Here is an 18130-nt window from a genome sequence, read left to right as displayed (position 1 = left end):
GTCTGCTTTGACATCTGTGTTAGGCCATTTTGGCCCTTAGGACTTTGTATGTAAAAAAACTCAGACGAGCTTCAAGTTCCTATGAGTGAACATTCAATGCTTTTAACAAACTGAAATTGGATGGAAAGAGTACTTGAATAAAGAGTCTAAAAGATTTCACCACATTGGATGTAAAAGTAGTGGCAGTGAATATAAAAAACAAATTTTGAATGTAAACACCTACCTTGTCTAATTTCCAGATATATGTGCAATTTGTAAATATAACTTACAATCTTGATATAGATTAGGTTATATAAAATGACAGTTACATTAAATGATAAGGGACTGCTGAATTACTTGCAGCCACGTTCAGTTCTTTAGAATGTACCGAAAATATGCAAAAATGCACATACATTCTGATACACATTCTGAAACGCATATATAATATATTTAGTGTCATGTGTGCAGTGTGGCTATTGGGGGAGGAGGGTAGTCATTTAGTCTTGTGTGATAATTGGTTAATGGTAATTGTATGACAGCTCTCTGGCTAAACACAAGTGGTGATGTCATAAAACAGAGACGACAGGGTCTCCGCTACAAGGACACTTAGTGGAGAGCTGCAGTACATACCAGTTTCCCCAGGCTGCCTGAATCTCCCAGTACACCAGCGCGACCCTTGTGTCCCTGTGACACAAAGAAGCCAGTTCATACATTAATCAACCCACAGCGACTCATTTACAACAACAACACATGGCATTTGAGTGCTTCACAAGCACGGCATGCTGGTACAAAGGATTCCACCAGGAAACAATACATAGAAACAATGTACTAGTATATAAAGTATGAGACAAAATGAATATGACAGAATGAGTGTGGATTCTGTGTATCAACAGTAGAGGCGGAGCCTGATTAACACTGCATTTTCTCAACATGGCTGTGCTGTGATATATTATATTATATATATTGTGATATAGTTGTGCGTTTTCTTGTTTTGTTTTCGCCAGGAAGGCTCACCTTCACTCCCTGCAGACCCTGGGGTCCCTTCATCCCTCCCGGGCAGTTAGTTGGACACTGCACAGAGAGCGGACAGGTTCATAGTTCAAGGTCAAAGTTCATAGTTCAAGGTCAAAGTTCATAGTGCTCAAAAATATGGATACGGTTGTGTTTCTGCCTTACTCTGTTCGTTTCATAGACCTTCTTACATGACATTTTTCATTTAACAGTTTAAATTAACAGTCACTTAGGGGATGGGTGCAATATTCACTGTGAATAATTTCTGTCATTGGTTACATAAATTTCAATCAAATTTGTATGTACGTTTCATATATATGCAAATTTCAAATTCTGAGGAAGTCACTATGTGATGTCTGTTCCTGGAAAATAAAATAAAGTAGCTCGCTAGGGCTCCAAAGTTTCCCAGCCTGTAAAAGAGCTGGCATAAAGGAGCTGCAAAGGAGCTGGAGCCCTATAGCCTAGCCATTGTTGGCTTGTACCTTATCTGGCGTGTAGATGCACTGTTTCGTATGTCACTTTGGCATGGAATGAAATTGTGTATGTATACCATCCGTTGACCATTCTATTACTGTTTTTCTGTTTAAAATGCAGGTGAAATCGGTGTGTTTAGGCTTTCATTTCGTAGTCAAAATGGGAGGATAATTTGAGTCAGCATGCATCAATAAGCATGAGGATTTCAATAGAAAATGTATAAATACAGAATGATGTATTGTACAGAATGGTGCGTGATATTTTGCTCCACCCATCATTACTGAAACATCACCAGACTGTTCACTAACTCGGCTGGCTTGCAACTGCCAGTAGGACCTGAGGTGACACTTGTTAGCTTCAACAAAATCCTTTTGGGTCAAAATTAATAAAATATTAGGCCGGAACCTAGCCCATCAGTCTACTTGCAGTGCTACCAGTGATCAGTGCTCTGTACTGTCAATCAAAAATGCAGATCTCACTAAATTAATCAAATGAACCCATGCAATAAATCAGTAAAACTCAGTTAAACAGGTCAAAAAGACCAGTAAATGCACTCAGTTGCTGTAGTTAGGTGGTTGATGGCAATAGGTTTCATCAAACTCTCAGGCCATAGTCAAACCCACATTGTGGTATGCTCACCATTTTCTATCTGCTACCCTCTCTTCTTCCCCCCTCTGAATAAAAACGAAAGAAGGCTGGTTTGTCCACTCTGTGTTTAGGTGCACTTACCTGGAAATCTGCACTGCCCTCCTCCCCAAGAAACTTTCCTGGAGGACCCTGGTAAAGGAAGTTAGAAAAGGGAAGAGGAAGAGAGAGGAAATGAGGGGGAGATGGGGTGTGCGATAGAGGTGTGCCAGCGTAACCACTGCTGCCTTCAAACAGAGATGGAAAAAATAAGTTCCACATCCAAATGTACTGCACATACCAGGAGTAAGATAAGACGGGCACAGTGGATTTTGTTCAAACACATTTCCTTAGTAACACCAGCCAAGCAAATAACTGTGTTCCCCAGTGTTGCAATCATTGCTTTATGTAAAGCTGCTCTGAGCTGGAAAAAGTTCATGAATATGGATCAGTCTCCATGAAGGGGAGGAGCTGTTGGCAAGCACCCATCCTGTTCTCGAGGACCGGGCTACAGAGCGCTACAGTTTGTAGTCCTAAAACCCAGTAGAGAGTTAGCATCTTTGAGCCATTGCTTCCCTCGGCAGATATCCCATGACTTTTTCCCATAGGGATTAAGATTTCTGCCCAATATGAGGTCCATGGTTTACATATGATAAAGAACCTTTCATGTTTTGTTCTACGAGATAAGTTACATCTATTAATATTGCAGCTATGAATTTTGAAGATATCACGTGCTCGAAAAAAAGTTAGTTGTGGGCTGGTGTTAAACCTGAGTGGTGGCTGGCAAAATATGACCATTGTTGTAGTTTCAATGTTGCAACTCATTAGCACCTTGCTTTGTTAAAGCACATAGCAGCATTGAAATACACATTTCAGATATTAACAGATGTAATTTAACTCGTAGAACAAAACATGATACTCTCTTAAGCGCACATTAACCACAGACCTTATATTCGGCAGAAATCAAAATGCCTATGGAGAAAAAGCATGGGACACCTTCCAAGGGAACTCACAGTGGAAGAAACTGCCAGGTTGGTCTGATTGAATCACTGTAATACTCTATTTTGACATTACAAGAACAGGTCAAAGGTCAAATGACCTCTGAGGTGTTCGGCAGAGAGGAAGAGGTGAGGTCTATTCTGTAAAATCTTTTGTGTCATCAGATATGAAATGCAGTGTTCTGCATGCTAATTTAATGGGGTGGATGATTCAATATTGTAAGGAGATGAAGATGAGGATATGCCCTGTATGGCACATTTATATGGCCTCTGTCTAACTGGAGCACTAACAAATGAACCTGGACCCAAAGCAGGCCACATTATGTTACCATATGTCCCAGTTTAGACAACATCAGGTATGACATGAGCAGATTATTTTGCCAGACATTCCCTTCAGGAATGTTGAAATAGGATCCCCCTAGCTGCAGTATATACAGTATTGTGCATTACATTCATGACCGCTGATGGCCTTATCTCTTTATATCTAGTGCAGTGCATGCTGTTCTCTGACCCAGAACACTTCTGTAATGTTCTGTCTGCTCTGTGACCTGCTAATGTTTGAGAATTAATAGTCCCGTGAACTGGCACTATAATGGCTGTATAAATTACAGTCCTGTGATGCCGGAGCAATCTGTAATGCTCAGTTTTGTCACTTTGTGCAGCTCAATTATTTAATGTTCTCTGACTCTGTACAGCTCAGCTTAACCGCATGCTGTTCAGTGACCTAGGACAGGTCGACTGTATTTAGTTCTGTTACCCTGTCTAGTGCTATTACTCATGGTTCTCTGACCTCGTAAAGTTCTACTATGTGCTGACCTAGTGGCCCTCTGCTCTATGGTGTTAATATCTTTCTCACATATTCAGCTCTCTTACCTGCCTCTGCCAGGTTAATAGGACCGTGTTCATTACAGAAAGCCTGAAGCCTGGATTTAGTGGTTCACTGTTAACTAATATTGCTTTTTGGTATATTGCAATTGAACATTTCATTACAGTAGAACTGGAAGCTTGTAATGGTTTGTAATGTTGAGCCGGCTGGGCTTACTGGTTTCCCTGGCACTCCTGGTAGTCCTGGAGGTCCTGATGGTCCCATGATGGCCTGGGGTAAAGAGGAAGAAGACAGTGAGGAAGAAAGACTGTGCTGGCAGGTACACTCAGTCCAGTTGAGGATGAAACAACACTCCTACCTTGGGTCCGGTTCTTCCCAGCTGACCGGGGAGTCCGATGGGACCTGGTGGCCCCTGCAGGCGAAAAGGATTATGAAGTCTCCTTAAGTAGCACAATGCCGTTGTGTGGTGAATGTTTATTACAACCAATGGTAGTGCCACACCACATGAATCGACTCACATAAAGTCCTGAGTTAACGTAAAATGTGGACGTATTTAATTATGAGAAAATAAACCTAATCTTTCCATACAAATAAAGTATAGAAGATGTCGAAACACCAATTCATAGAGCTTTACAAACCTTGAAAACAATTTTCAAGCATATTTCATTCATCCGTCTACCCATCCATAATCTAACCCACGTATTCGTGGTCAGGGTTGCAGGGGGGGTGGGGGTCATCCCTGTCCCAGCATGCATTGGATGAGAGGCTAGTTGGAAGTGTTTTTATCATTTGTATTGTTACTTAAATCCTTGTGAACAATTTTTATGAGGATGACAATACAGTAGCTCCTGTATCATGGTGGGTTTGTGCTGAGTCTGGGGATTAGATATTAAATCTGAAAATGATGACCCCCACAAACCATGTTGTTGCAAGAGAGGAAAAGTGTTGAAAAAAATTAGTCCTTGTCCCACTTCAGGGTTCACTCTCAGAAAGAGAGGTATGGAAAGTGCCTAAACAGGTACAAATGCTTGTCAGTGGGGTGGTACCCTATAGCTGTGCATAAAAGTGTGCCCCTAGCCAGCAATGTATAATTAATTTGTACCTTTTTTTTGCTTGGAAATTGGTAATTTGTACCCAAACATTACTGTAGCTTCAAGGTACATTTGGAAAATGTGTTCCATAAAGCACAAAAATGTACCCACACCGAACCTTTATTTCTGAGAGTATTGACAGCAAACCAAGATGTGTGGTTGTATCTGTTAGGACATGGACTTAATGTTCATTCATTTCTATTTTGTCCCTAAACTGAGGTCATCAAAGCATACTAGTTTTGTTTGAGTCTAATTCTGGTTCACTGGTGCAATCACCCTGGTTAAGTCTTAGAATAGAAATAGTATAACCAAAATCTCAGGCTATACATACGGCAAGTCCAGGAAGACCAGGTCCCTAAAAAAGAACAGAGAGTACAATTATAATGTGCTATTAACACACAAAAATCATGGTATAACTCTAAGATAGAATACTAAATATGTTAATGCTGTAAATAACATAGTCCCTTTTACCTGTTTATTAACACTGCTATTGCGCAAGCAAGTAGTTCTATGCATTTAAATATCACAGCAATGCAAATGAGGCATAGGTGGTTATAAAAACAAAACAAAGAAACTTAATAGAAGAAAATGATGCATATTTATCAAAATCACTCCACCGCACACTGTATAAATCAGCTACACAGTAAAAAAGGGCCAAAATGTATTCATTGCTCTTGCAGTATGCAGCGGCCTGACATTGATGTTGCTAAACATGGTGAGACAGTGCCCTCTGGTGCATAGTAGTGGTATTTCAGGGAAACAGCCATTCAAAAGATATTCAGATGTTCTCAGCATAGAGGCTACAGATATACTTACAGTAGGTCCAGCTTCGCCAGTTGGTCCAGGTTGACCCTAAAAATCAAGACCACAGAGGTCAGGATTAGCATTGTTACATATAGTGACTGCACATATTAGGCTCCTTTGAAAGCATTTATTGGATTAAATACTGTGTACAGCAAAAGTCAGAGACCACCCTATTGTTAATTCAATTTCCAGTCAATTCAGTTCAAAGTCTTCAGACAATAGTGCAGGAAACCTATACCACTTCATGAGGTACACCTGTACACCTGCTCAGATCTAATCAGCCAATCGCATGGCAGCAATCCATAAAAGCATTCAGACATGGTCAAAAGGTCCAGATGTTGTTCAGATCAAACATCAGAATGGGGAAGAAATGTGACCTAAGTGACTTTGACCATGGAGTGACTGTTGGTGGCAGACAGGGTGGCTTAGATCTCCTGGGATTTCCATGCACAGTAAACAGAGTTTACAGAAAATGGTATGAAAAACAAAAAAGCTGCCTTACAGCTGTCTTTGTCATGCGCATCTAAAATGGTTAAGGAGATGTTTCCAATGAGATTAGATAGATAAGAAAGATAATTTAACTGCATAAGGAAGGTGAACGTCAAAGGAAAATAAGTTGGAAAAAGCAGGAGTTTCCAAAACTGGAGTTCAAAAGATTATTGCCAGATAAAGAGAACATGAGACCCCTAACAACCATGCTGGTAGACCACCAAAAATATCACCGTCACAAAGAGAAGTACTTAGATTTAATCTTTTATCTCTGAAAATATCAAGCTCCACACAGATCTGAGTCAATCCACGGGTGTTCCTGTCAATCCTCCCGCTGTGAGAAGATAACTCAATGCTATGGGCCTGAAAGGACGTGTAGCTCTGTGAAAAACCCAATACAGAGAAACGGATATAGACCAAAGAGAAAAGAAGAACTGGACATCTGAGATGTGGAGTAAGGATTAATGTAGCGATGAGTCTAAATCTGAGAAGGCAGTGTATATGCTCTCAGATCTTTTTGAAAAACTCTACACTCACAAATCTCTTTGAAAAGCTCAAAGTAATAAAGACAAATGGTGGACTCATTAAATATAAAAATATTTGATACTGTACATAGTTGAGAGCTTTTTGTGTAATTTTGTGTTAAATATATGTTTGCTGCATTATTTTGTGACATTGAAAAAGAAATGTCAATAAAAGAAAGGGTGGTCTCTGGCTTTTGCACACACACACACACACAAGCATGCACACACACACAAACACACATATATAATTTTTAATGTTAGCATTCGCCAACACAATATTGTCCAAATATTTGGAAGAAACATGTTGCTTATGTTGCAAATTCATAAGTAATATGTGGTTTGGCTAAACAGAAGTCTCTCCCAATCAAACCCTGCCAAACAGTGACACAAAAACTATCTTTCTCAAATCAAATTAGCCACATCACAATGTTGTGGCAAATGTGGGTTGTCACACAACACAAACCAAACCCAGACCATGTGCAGGGCGCGGGGTGGAGTTGTTCTGCTCAAGAGTGCCATTTAGGCGGAGTGGCTTGGTGGAATATGGGAGGATGTTTCAGGACAGTACTGTTTACACATGACATTGTGTTATTTGTTTAGTGCTGTTTGTTGGGGGGAGTTTTTGCAAAGGGATGGGAATAGTGAATGAGTGAGAATTGTAATGTCAAACAGTGGAGTCCTTGGTGTGTTTACCCCATTTGTTTGGGGGGTACCCTTGGTTAGTTACATCATGTGACATGCAGCAAAGAATTGTGGGATTCAGAAAGGGGGTTGAGTGGGGTTCTCTTGTTCTCTTGCCTTAGGTCCAGGGTTTCCAATGGCTCCCCTGTCTCCTTTTGCGCCAATTAAACCCTATAGAAAGAGAGGTAGAGAGAAATATCAGCATTAGTACAGCCACTGTTTTCATCTAAGGAGACAAAAATAAAAAGATGTTTTATCACTGTAAACACTTTAGACACCGGCCAGTAAACTAAACAATTTCCTTTGGGTAAACTTGTAGTGATTCACTTACTGTTGTGTCTGAGTACAGAGGGAAGCAAAGGAAAGAATATATCAGCTTGAGAGGTCATTGCCCTCATAAAACATTTCCTACACTGAAAGTCCTACAGAAAATGTATTTATTTCAGTAGCAGTCCAGGCTGTTCTGTAGGACACCATAGCTTTGTGGCTTGGCTTTCTTATTCACTTTTGGACCATCAATCCCTTCCCTTGCCTCATTGATTTTTCATTTATTTATGGTCCCTCACTTCACTCATTACATGCCGTCTTCTGCTCTTTTTGATCTTATATTCCATTTGGTACATTAAAAACGAATTAACCGGTGCAGTAAAACTTGTCAAGAAACATTTAACTGTTCAGTTATGGCTGTCGTACATTTATTTCTCTGTGGATGCGACTTTTTAAAATACAGCATAATACATGCACAAGCTACCCTATTGCCTCAAAAATGTAACTGTTTTAGCAAAAACATTTGGGTGGGTAAAGCCCATAACGCATGCTGACATTTTGGGGTAATGAGAAAACTTGGACCGAAATTCCAAATCAGATTAGCCGACAAATCCCTGTGGAATTTGTGTTTTTCCTTCGCATGTGACTGAGAGCCGGCTAGCCTTCCCTCTCTGTGCACACAACCATAGCACAAAGGTCAGCCAAGCCTCCCCCACTCCCCTAACCCAACACTGTACTCACACCAGCCAGTCTTCACCCAAACATGCACCACTCACCCCAATAAAACCCCAAGATACAAACAATTAGAGCAGATGCTATGTGCACTGCCCTGCTTCACGCTCCGGAAGGTTAAATAAATTACTGTTGATGAGGGAGCTAGAGAGAACTCAGGAAGAGGAGCTGAAGATACAACAGGACTGCAATGCCATGTCGGAAGATCGGTTATATTGAGCATTGTGGAATTGTAAAAATAGTCCTTAAATGTCACATAATACTTGTATTACTGCCATGAAAAACACAAGCAACAAAATTTGTTTTTTCTGTTTTCATTTCCGTTTCTGGATTCATTCAAACATGACAATGGGATCTGTACACATTAATGGATGTTAGTTTTGTATGGGGGAGGGCAGGGTTGTAGTTCATCATTTTCCCACCAGCTTAATGCTCTGCTCTCTCTACAGAACCCTGAACACTGTGCCCAGCTGAGCTGAGCACTTTGAGCCCAGGACCCCTGGAAAACCACACTCACATCAATGCCATTCTCCCCTGCGGGCCCGTCCGGACCAGGCTCTCCTGGATCTCCTTTGAGCCCCTGAAATAAAAGCCACACGTGTGAAGGGTGCAGACCTGCACACATGCACAAACACACGCAAACATGCACACACACACACATGCACACACACACACAAACACACACAAACAGGCACAAACACACACAAACATGCACAAACATGCACACACATACATACACAAACAAGCACAAACACACACAAACATGCACAAACATGCACACAAACATGCACACATACACACAAACATGCACACACACGTACATACACAAACAGGCACACACACACACACACACAAACATGTACACACACAAACACACACAAACATGCACACACATACATACATACACACACAAACATGCACAAATACACACGCACACACACATGCACACACACACACACACACCTGCACACACACACACACCACGGCAGAGGCACTGAAGGCCCGACTAGTTGTCGGTAAAACACACTGTAAATGTGTGAGGGAGGGAGTGAATGAGACACAGAGAGGAGGGAGTGAATGAGACAGAGTGAAAGTCCAATTAAATGACCTGTTACCCTCTCTCTCTCTCTCTCTCTCTATCACACATACACACACACACACACACACAGACACACAGAGCAGTGAATGACAGACTGTCTTCACAAAAGTGAGAGGTGATACACAAAAGTTTAAATCACATTATGAACAACACAGCAAGCAGCAACATTAAAATGGTGGTCATCTTCAGCAGAGGAGACAGTACTTACTGGACTTCCAGGGTTTCCTGGGGATCCTGGGTCTCCCTAAAAGAAGAAGAAGAACAACAACAACAAGGTTAGGGCAGGGTAAAATCATGAAGCAGTATGTAGAAATGATATCTGTTATCTCGGCTGTAACTGGGCAATGGGGCATTACAGCCTGACTCCACTGATGTGTGTGTGTGTGTGTGTGTGTGTGTGTGTTTGCACAGATATGTGATAATAGACCAGTTACTGGAGCTCATCCAATTATGTGTATATTTGGCTAGTAAAATATTGTGAGTACGAAGGATAAATAAGCAACACCTATGGGAAAGTGCAGATGTACGTAATGATATAATAGCTTTAGTTGTGACACACAGTTACCGTGGGAACTTCCGATTTACAGATTGATGGTAGAAGGGGTGGAGGTAACGCATAGCAGTAGCTTGTAAACTCCACCCCTAAATGGGATTATAGCACACCATCGTCAAAAAACAAAAAAACCCACCCGACTCCATTTTCTCTCCTCAGGTATGTCTGTTCTGCCACACCACCATTACAGAAGCACACTGACCACACTCAGTGACAGCCACCAAACTCAGGATTTCAGACACAATTTTGGCCAATGTAAGTCTATTTTTTACACAACGCTGAAGAGGAAAATTATGAAATATACTCTGCTCATTAGTTTCTATGAAAAACTTGACATCCTTTAATATGCACATTGGATGAATATTTCAAGCATTTTAACTTTATGCAACCTTTTAAATAATTTAAATGAAACATGAAATGGTAATCTTATGCTTTAACCAGCTCTTTCACAAAGTTCCCAGCACAAAGTGTGAATATATATCAGCGGTCTCAAATTACCGCCATACTGAATTAATGAAAGCTCTCAGGATGTCTGAACCTGGAGAGGAGTTTCTGAAAGAAAACCTCACTGCAGGAAACAGAGCTCTTTTTGTGCTTCGATGTTTTCATTTCATTTTGAACACCCTCTGGTGGTATGACTGCAGTATTGCAGCAGTTAGCCGCTGGTAGCCCTGTGTATACAATGCTCATCTTTGTCCTGCTCTTCGCGACTAGTGCACTGGAATGACTGTGATACTCACATCGATGCCGTCGGACCCAGGCATGCCTGAGGGGCCGGGGGGGCCAGGGGGACCAACCGGACCCTGACCGCCTGGTGGACCATTCTGAAACAAAATATAATTAACATCACTTTAATATCAAAAATACTTTCATTCCGAAAGTATCACTTCATTGGTTCTATATTACTGTAATGGGTTTGTTGTCAGAATAAAACGTTTTCTAGGGATAGGGAAGAAAGAAAATATCCCTAAAAATGCAAAACTGAACTATTAATCTCAAGCACTTTTTATTTAATAAAGTAATTATATTTTGTAGCGCTGTACCACTGACTGTAGAGGCTTACAAACTACTCATTTATCTGTAACCACTTTAAAAAAAACACTTTCTATTTTTTTAAGTCTTCCTCAATATCCATTCATTCTGAATTACCTATGACAATCTTCATAATTATTCCAAAATATGCGTGACCAAATTCACAAACACAGCTCTAGAAAATAAAAATCACAGCATTCAAAGCTCATTTGTAAAAGAGTACAATGTGTATTTATTCTTTTGTTCATTTTTTTGCATATTTTAGCAAATGTTACCGTCTTAAAATGGGGCTGTCATTATCAGAAGCCATAGCACAGAGTGATTCTGCATCTTGTGCAAACTGCTTATTGTTTTGTTAATGTTAACATTTATTTATCCACAAGCAACAGAGAAGGCAGCAAACAAATCAGACCTAAAGCACAGCTCTGTTTTTGTTCCATATTGTGTGCAGATTCACCTTTAAGCAAAAACACATTATTTTGGGGGTGTAGATACATGCGAAACAACCTGATAAAATTGGAGGATATCCAAATTTCAATGGTTAGAGAGAAAATTATATGAAGATGTCTTAATTTTGCAAAGCCTATTGATTGGTCATTGAGGAAACAATAGAGGATAAACTAAGCAATGGTAGGTTGGGGAAAGGGGGTTGGGTCAAAAGGCCAGTAATGTTGACTTGGGCCCTCTTTCACCAATAAACTGTCCTGTAAAATGTCATTAAATAATCAATTCTGGAAAATCAAAGCAGAGATATACATTGAGCCAATCTTGAGCAAAAACAAACATAAACAAAGGAAACACAAAGCTCTTAATGTCAACCCATTTAACATTGCGCATGATCTAAACTCATCTGTCTGCAATTAAAACTGGAATCTGCCATCTTGTCTAGAAGCACAGGATCACAGCCTAATAAGCTGCACCACCTGCAGGTTGGCTGTGTTTACACTCTGGACCCAGAGAATGCCGAAAACAAACATTAGACTCCCTCTCTATTTCCCTCCCTGTTCTCCCACATTCTGGGTCACCCAGGAATTCTGATCCTTAAATCCCTCTCCAACTTGTTTACTGTTTCCTTTTCGTTGCCTCCTTCAAAATTCATATAGCTGTCCCTTTCAAATCAGTCGATTTATTTGAATGAAAATAGCAGAGTTCTAATTCTCATTCTCATTCCGCACTGAATGTGTATTGCCCTTAATTCAGAATTTAAAGCATGCCAATATGTCCAATACTCTCTGGATGATGCTGAAGTTGCTCACCTATACAAGACAGGAATGACATACGACATGGGGCACAACGCATCACAGCCCCTAAAAATGACGAAAGAACCCCTAGTCTCTTGCACTCAAAAACCCAACCGCGGCGATCAATATTTCTGCCCATCAGTCCAGGATTGACTGTAACCCCCTGCATCGCCCCTTTCCACAGCATCTCACACTCCAAACCCTGCACCTCACATCCCACTCCAGACTCCAAACTCTGTGTGCTTCCAGCACAGGACCCCCACAGGTCCCCACACCCAGGGTCCTCACTCACCACTTGGGCCAGTGTCAGGCACAGCATGGGCAGAAGGACCAAGCCCCTGAGTATCCCGAAGCGTCCAGCCATGACCGGGGGGCTAAAGAAACAGTCTCCAAACTCTCCAAGCTGCTCTGCTCCTCTCCTCGCCTGGCCTCTGAGCTGGGACGTATCCGGGGCAGTGAGGCGCGCTATCCAAAAAGAGCAGGGGAGAGATTAAAGAGTGTGTAACCCAGCCCTACAGCCAGCCCCTGAGAACACAGGGAGCTCTCAGACCCCTGCACTGAAGACCCAACACACCAAAGCTCTTCTCACTAGCACTGGGGGAGGGGCCGGCCCTTGGCGCCTCATGAATATGCGCCTGAAAGCGGTTCTGAGGAAAACCATTGGACCACAGCAATAACCAATCCCCGCCTTTTCACTAATTTCTGAATTATCTGGATTCTGCATTCTATTCTATGGCCATTCCTATGTAGAATTCTGGGATTTCAGCACCCTGAGCAGATAACTTCCAATTGAGAAGGAACCGGACAAATGTCAACTTAAATTTTGATGTTGTTTAATCCTGAATCAGATTCTAATTTGTATTTGACCACCTGATAAAGAGCCAAGTTGATGGTTTTATCATTCATGTTATTTATGTGAAGTAACACCTCTGTTACTTCTGCCATCCATCAATTCACACAGTGGTGTTGCAGTTTGCTGAATTCCCCAGGGAACCAGGGATGTGAGCAAACTGCCAGCCGGCTGTCTGCTTGGTGCAAACATTCAGTGCGGACATTCAGAATGTCACAGCATTGTCACCCCCATCCAAGTCACAATGGCTGTTCAGCACAGACCATGACAATAATGTCTCATCTTCCTGTAGAAAGAAACTAAACAGATTGAGATTAGAGCAGATGTAATTTCTTCATGGGGATTTTCATGACTGGGTACAATTACTGTATTCCCATTTCACAAACAAAGAAGTTGCAGAGACAAATCCGCAAAACTTCTGCACAATTTCAAGCAAGAGTCTTGTTTGGTTTGATTTGATCTTAAAGGATATATTTGGCAAATAATGAATTCGCCAACACAGCCAAACTCCTTAATTAACTGGCAAGGCAAATTAGCCTGTATTTAGATTTGAGTAGTATACTGTAATAGTTGCAACTAACTGAAAACCTTTGACTAGACAATATTCAGCCTTCTTATGTTGCTTTGCTCTATTGTAGGCGTAGACCAATCCTATAGGCTATACAATAATTACAGAATCAAACATTGGTCAAACCCGCATAGCCATCAGTTCTGCGAGCAAATGGGTCATTCTGTGAAAAATGAACCGGAGGCGTGGGGAGTAACCACTAATTGGATTTGTCATTCTAGAGAAATGATCGAATTTGGAGCATCATACCTTTGGCATTAAAGCAGGGAAAAACCTGAAAATGTGAAGTCTGACAAATGTATATATACTTTCAGATTATAATCTCTGATTTCCATAATACTGCTCAGAAAATAAGTTATGGTCATTCAAAAAGCCTTACTACATCCGCACCACGTGTATGTCTTCCAGGCAGCCAAAAGGAAAGTCAAATATTAAATAAATAAATAAATAAATAGATAAATAGATAGATAGATAGATAGATAGATAGATAGATAGATAGATAGATAAATAAATAAATAAATAAATAAATAAATAAGCAATGTTGGGTCCGGCCAGAAAATGACAAAAACTGTTTAATATTCAACCAATTAGTTGATAAGAAAGTCCTATAAAAATGAAACTTATTGTAGTTCAAAATTTATAATAAAAAATTAGGAACTTAATTCACATACGTACTTTGATGGATTTGTACATTAGTGCCACTTGGTGTATGGTATCCAGACTTGAAATACTACTAAATATTCTGGTTAAGAACAGTCACAAACAAAATTAAGTCAAATAGAGAATTTATGCAATGTCAAAGTTGGGTCTAGGCAGAAAATGACCAAACATTGTTAGATATTCAACCAATATTGCAGGTGAAGCTGTAGTAGGAAGCCATCAAATATTAAAAAAGAATCGCTTAGTGGCATGATTTAGCATTTTTGAATTACCATAACTTTTTGTCCGAGCAGCATTATGAAAAATGTAGTTGACAGAGTTCACAATCTGGAAATTGACGATAGAATATAACTGTGTAAGAGTCCACGTTTTCATGGTTTTTCCTGTTTTCATGCCAAATATATGACCCTCCAAAATCGACACAAACCCCAATTTCGCGGGTGACGTTTTGGGCATCGCCCAGTAACACCTCCAGAACTATATATCCAATGAGGCTAATGTTTCGCATGTTCTCCATTGACTATATAAAGAACATTTACACAAAGTTTGAGCAAAATTAGAGTGGTCACCCCCCACACCTCAGGTTGATATTTGGAAAGACCGAAATATCTGTCAGATGCACCAATGCATTTAATGCAGTTTCCCGAATGTGTTAAAATGTGTTTAAATGACAAGCATGCAACGGAAACTTTGCTTACAAAATCTCTATAGAGGAAGAGAGCATTCCCGCCATTACCTGGAGTAATATGTAATCAATGACAAAAATAATTAAATAAAGGATACTACACAACTCACATCAAAATATTGTATTATTGTATGTTGCATGGGTTGGCTCTTGGGCTAGCCAACTGCGTCTTTTTTTGTGCAAAAATATGGGCAATTCAATGACATACATGCTTTTACTTTGACTGTATAGTATATTAAATTTGTATGAGATTCAAAATGATAAATTTCGACAATGGATTGTCCATAGACATAGCATTGGGGAGACACACAATGCTAACTTAAATCAAGCTAATCTAAAGTGCTAAACGAACATGAGAATCATAAGACCGTTATGTTCAGCAATGGTATCTCGGGCAGGCCGTAGATGACAGCACGTGCCGATACAATAAAGCGAGGACGGCCAAAAGGAGACCAAGTTGGTCGGCATACAAAAACAAAACAGAAAAAAAACTAGCCAGATAGCTGACTGGCTGATATTGGATTTTTCTCATTACACATGAGAGAACATCTCGCTAGCCTATGAGTTTGTAATACTAAGCAAATACTGTGTTGATGGAAGACAATTTGATAACCTTAGGATTTTAATAGATGCATTTCAAATTGCACAATTATCAGTGAAATGGAAAGAATGTCGCTAGTTATACTTTTAAATAATGCATACTGATGCATGCTAGCTATAAGAACAACGCATTGTGTTGAGAACAAAATTCAACCAAGAACTTACAACGAATGGCAAAATACCAAATGGCATCCGCGTATAAAAAATGGGGAGGTAAAGCCTATTTCTCAATGAAATACATTTCCGCTACACTGCTAAATGCCCTGCTAGCATTTCATCATAGACGGCAACAGCGATAACTTCGAATAAGCAAGTGAAGCATTAAATCGTTCTGCAACCACAATATTACTAGGCTCCATATCATCAGCAAATGATCGACATGCGGGTTTTCATTACCTTTTTTGTTCCCAAAACTTCTGCTTTCCCTCCCTTGATTCATTAATGTAAGAAGTTCTCAACCAAGGGTTTTATTTTAATTAATATTTATAATAACCTATCAAGTATTAATTGAACCTCCCAATGTAATAACTAAGGAAATTAATCACAAAATACTACGTTAATGATTGCATTTGCTGAAAGCCTCAAAAGCCTAATATCAGCCTGCTCTCCATTAAGCAGAGATTTTTAACAACATGCTACAGCCCTGTAGTTTATATTCAGTTTGTGCAGAGCAAGACTTTCTCATTTATACCCCATTATTTGCATAGCATTAACATGGCAGCATATAATTATTTAGAAAAATTCAACAGATAGAAGATCATTCCTGTGATAAGGAATACAAATTCCTGTGGTTGCTGGGCTCAGTATGTGGGAAGGAAGAGCAATCCGAGGACCATGCCTACTGGTTAAGTAGACACACACCTGGTCAGTGTTATGAATCAGACCAGGAGGTAAAAGTGTGCTTCTTTTCACTGTAGGTGGCTGAGACTGAGAAACCATAGAACAGCAGAGAGCCGAGACGCCAGCCAGCTGAAAAGCTGCACACGAGTTGAGTTTGCCTTTATTATTTTAGTTTATTGTTTTTAGTCTGAATCCTGTGAGGGTGACAGCTGAAGACCTTTTGTGTATTGCAACATTTGTTGGCTTTCTCTCTCTCTCCCATAAGCACCCCATATCGTGAATAAAGTCCGGCCATGTCCGGAATTTTCATATCTCCCTGTGTCCAGCTCTTCTGTCCTCCCAGGGGAGTCACACAGCATGTGACAATTCCATACAACATTTATTCCCACAGTGACAAAATGATTTGTGGGTGACACTTTTATTTAGTACCTGTGAAGGCATAGTAGTTAGCCATGACTTCAATTGGTCAATTACTTTTGGACAAATATTAATAATTATGTCTAGGCTCATATACGTTCATACTGTAGCCTATATACCTGCTTATACAGTAAGTCTATATTAATGAGATTATAGCAATACACACTTTAATGCAGGATCTATCAATCACACTAAAAATCTAATGCTATGCACAGACACAGAGTTTGTGGGCAAGCCATGTCAAAAGATGTGGTCCCAAATATGGCACATGGGCATGTTGGAAATAAAGCATGCAAAAAAAAATTGCAAAACTCTAACTTCAATATGCAAAATTGCCTATATACTTTACAGTGCAATATTCTTAAGTTTATGAATTATTTGAGAACTTAGAATCTTAAACAATCTGGCCAGTGGCGAGCGCATGTTGTTTGACACACAGTACATAGCGCCTTTATCCAAAGCACTGTATGATTGATGCTTTCATTCACATGGCTGCCATGCAAGGCACCAACTAGGAGCAATTGGGGATTAGCTGTCATTACATTACATTACATTACATTAATGGCATTTGGCAGACGCTCTTATCCAGAGCGACATACAACAAGGGACATGTCATGCTCAGGGACACTTCGACACACCCAGGGCAGGATCGAACCAGCAACCCTCTGACTGTGAGACGACTGCTCTTACCCCCTGAGCCAATTACCTTCTGTACAGACATTATACATGGCTGTACAGTTTTCAGAGATTTGTGCTAATACTTTGATAAAGAGTAGGCTGATGATAGCCTTAGGGCTGATCAATTCAATTTCCTGTCTTTTGATACTATCAGCAAATGCAAACATTTATTTAATGTTATATGTTAAGTTGAGAATGGGGCGGCACGGATGGTGCAGTGGGTAGCCCTGCCGCCTCACAGCAAGGAGGTCCTGGGTTCGAATCCCCGTCGGCCGGGGCCTCTCTGTGCGGAGTTTGCATGTTCTCCCCGTGTCTGCGTGGGTTTCCTCTGGGTACTCCGGTTTCCTCCCACAGTCCAAAGACATGCACGTTAGGCTGATTGGCCTAGTCTAAATTGTGTGTGTGTG

General features: G+C 40.5%; 1 protein-coding gene across 1 annotated transcript in view; it reads right to left on the bottom strand.

The window, feature by feature from the left end:
* Positions 1–17082, bottom strand: part of col9a2 (procollagen, type IX, alpha 2) — a 29251-nt gene extending 12169 nt beyond the window's left edge. The window contains exons 1-10 of the mRNA XM_061255938.1: positions 17058–17082; positions 12718–12890; positions 10893–10976; positions 9808–9843; positions 9018–9080; positions 4271–4324; positions 4129–4182; positions 2194–2241; positions 994–1050; positions 610–663 (exon numbers count right to left, since the gene is read on the bottom strand). Of these exons, the coding sequence (XP_061111922.1) occupies positions 610–663; positions 994–1050; positions 2194–2241; positions 4129–4182; positions 4271–4324; positions 9018–9080; positions 9808–9843; positions 10893–10976; positions 12718–12890; positions 17058–17082 (648 nt within the window). The remainder of the gene's footprint in view (positions 1–609; positions 664–993; positions 1051–2193; positions 2242–4128; positions 4183–4270; positions 4325–9017; positions 9081–9807; positions 9844–10892; positions 10977–12717; positions 12891–17057) is intronic.
* Between the last annotated feature and the right edge of the window lie 1048 nt (positions 17083–18130).

The sequence above is a fragment of the Conger conger genome, chromosome 9 (assembly GCF_963514075.1).
Source record: "Conger conger chromosome 9, fConCon1.1, whole genome shotgun sequence".
Lineage (NCBI taxonomy): Eukaryota > Metazoa > Chordata > Actinopteri > Anguilliformes > Congridae > Conger > Conger conger.
This window is presented reverse-complemented; position numbering and strand designations above follow the sequence as displayed.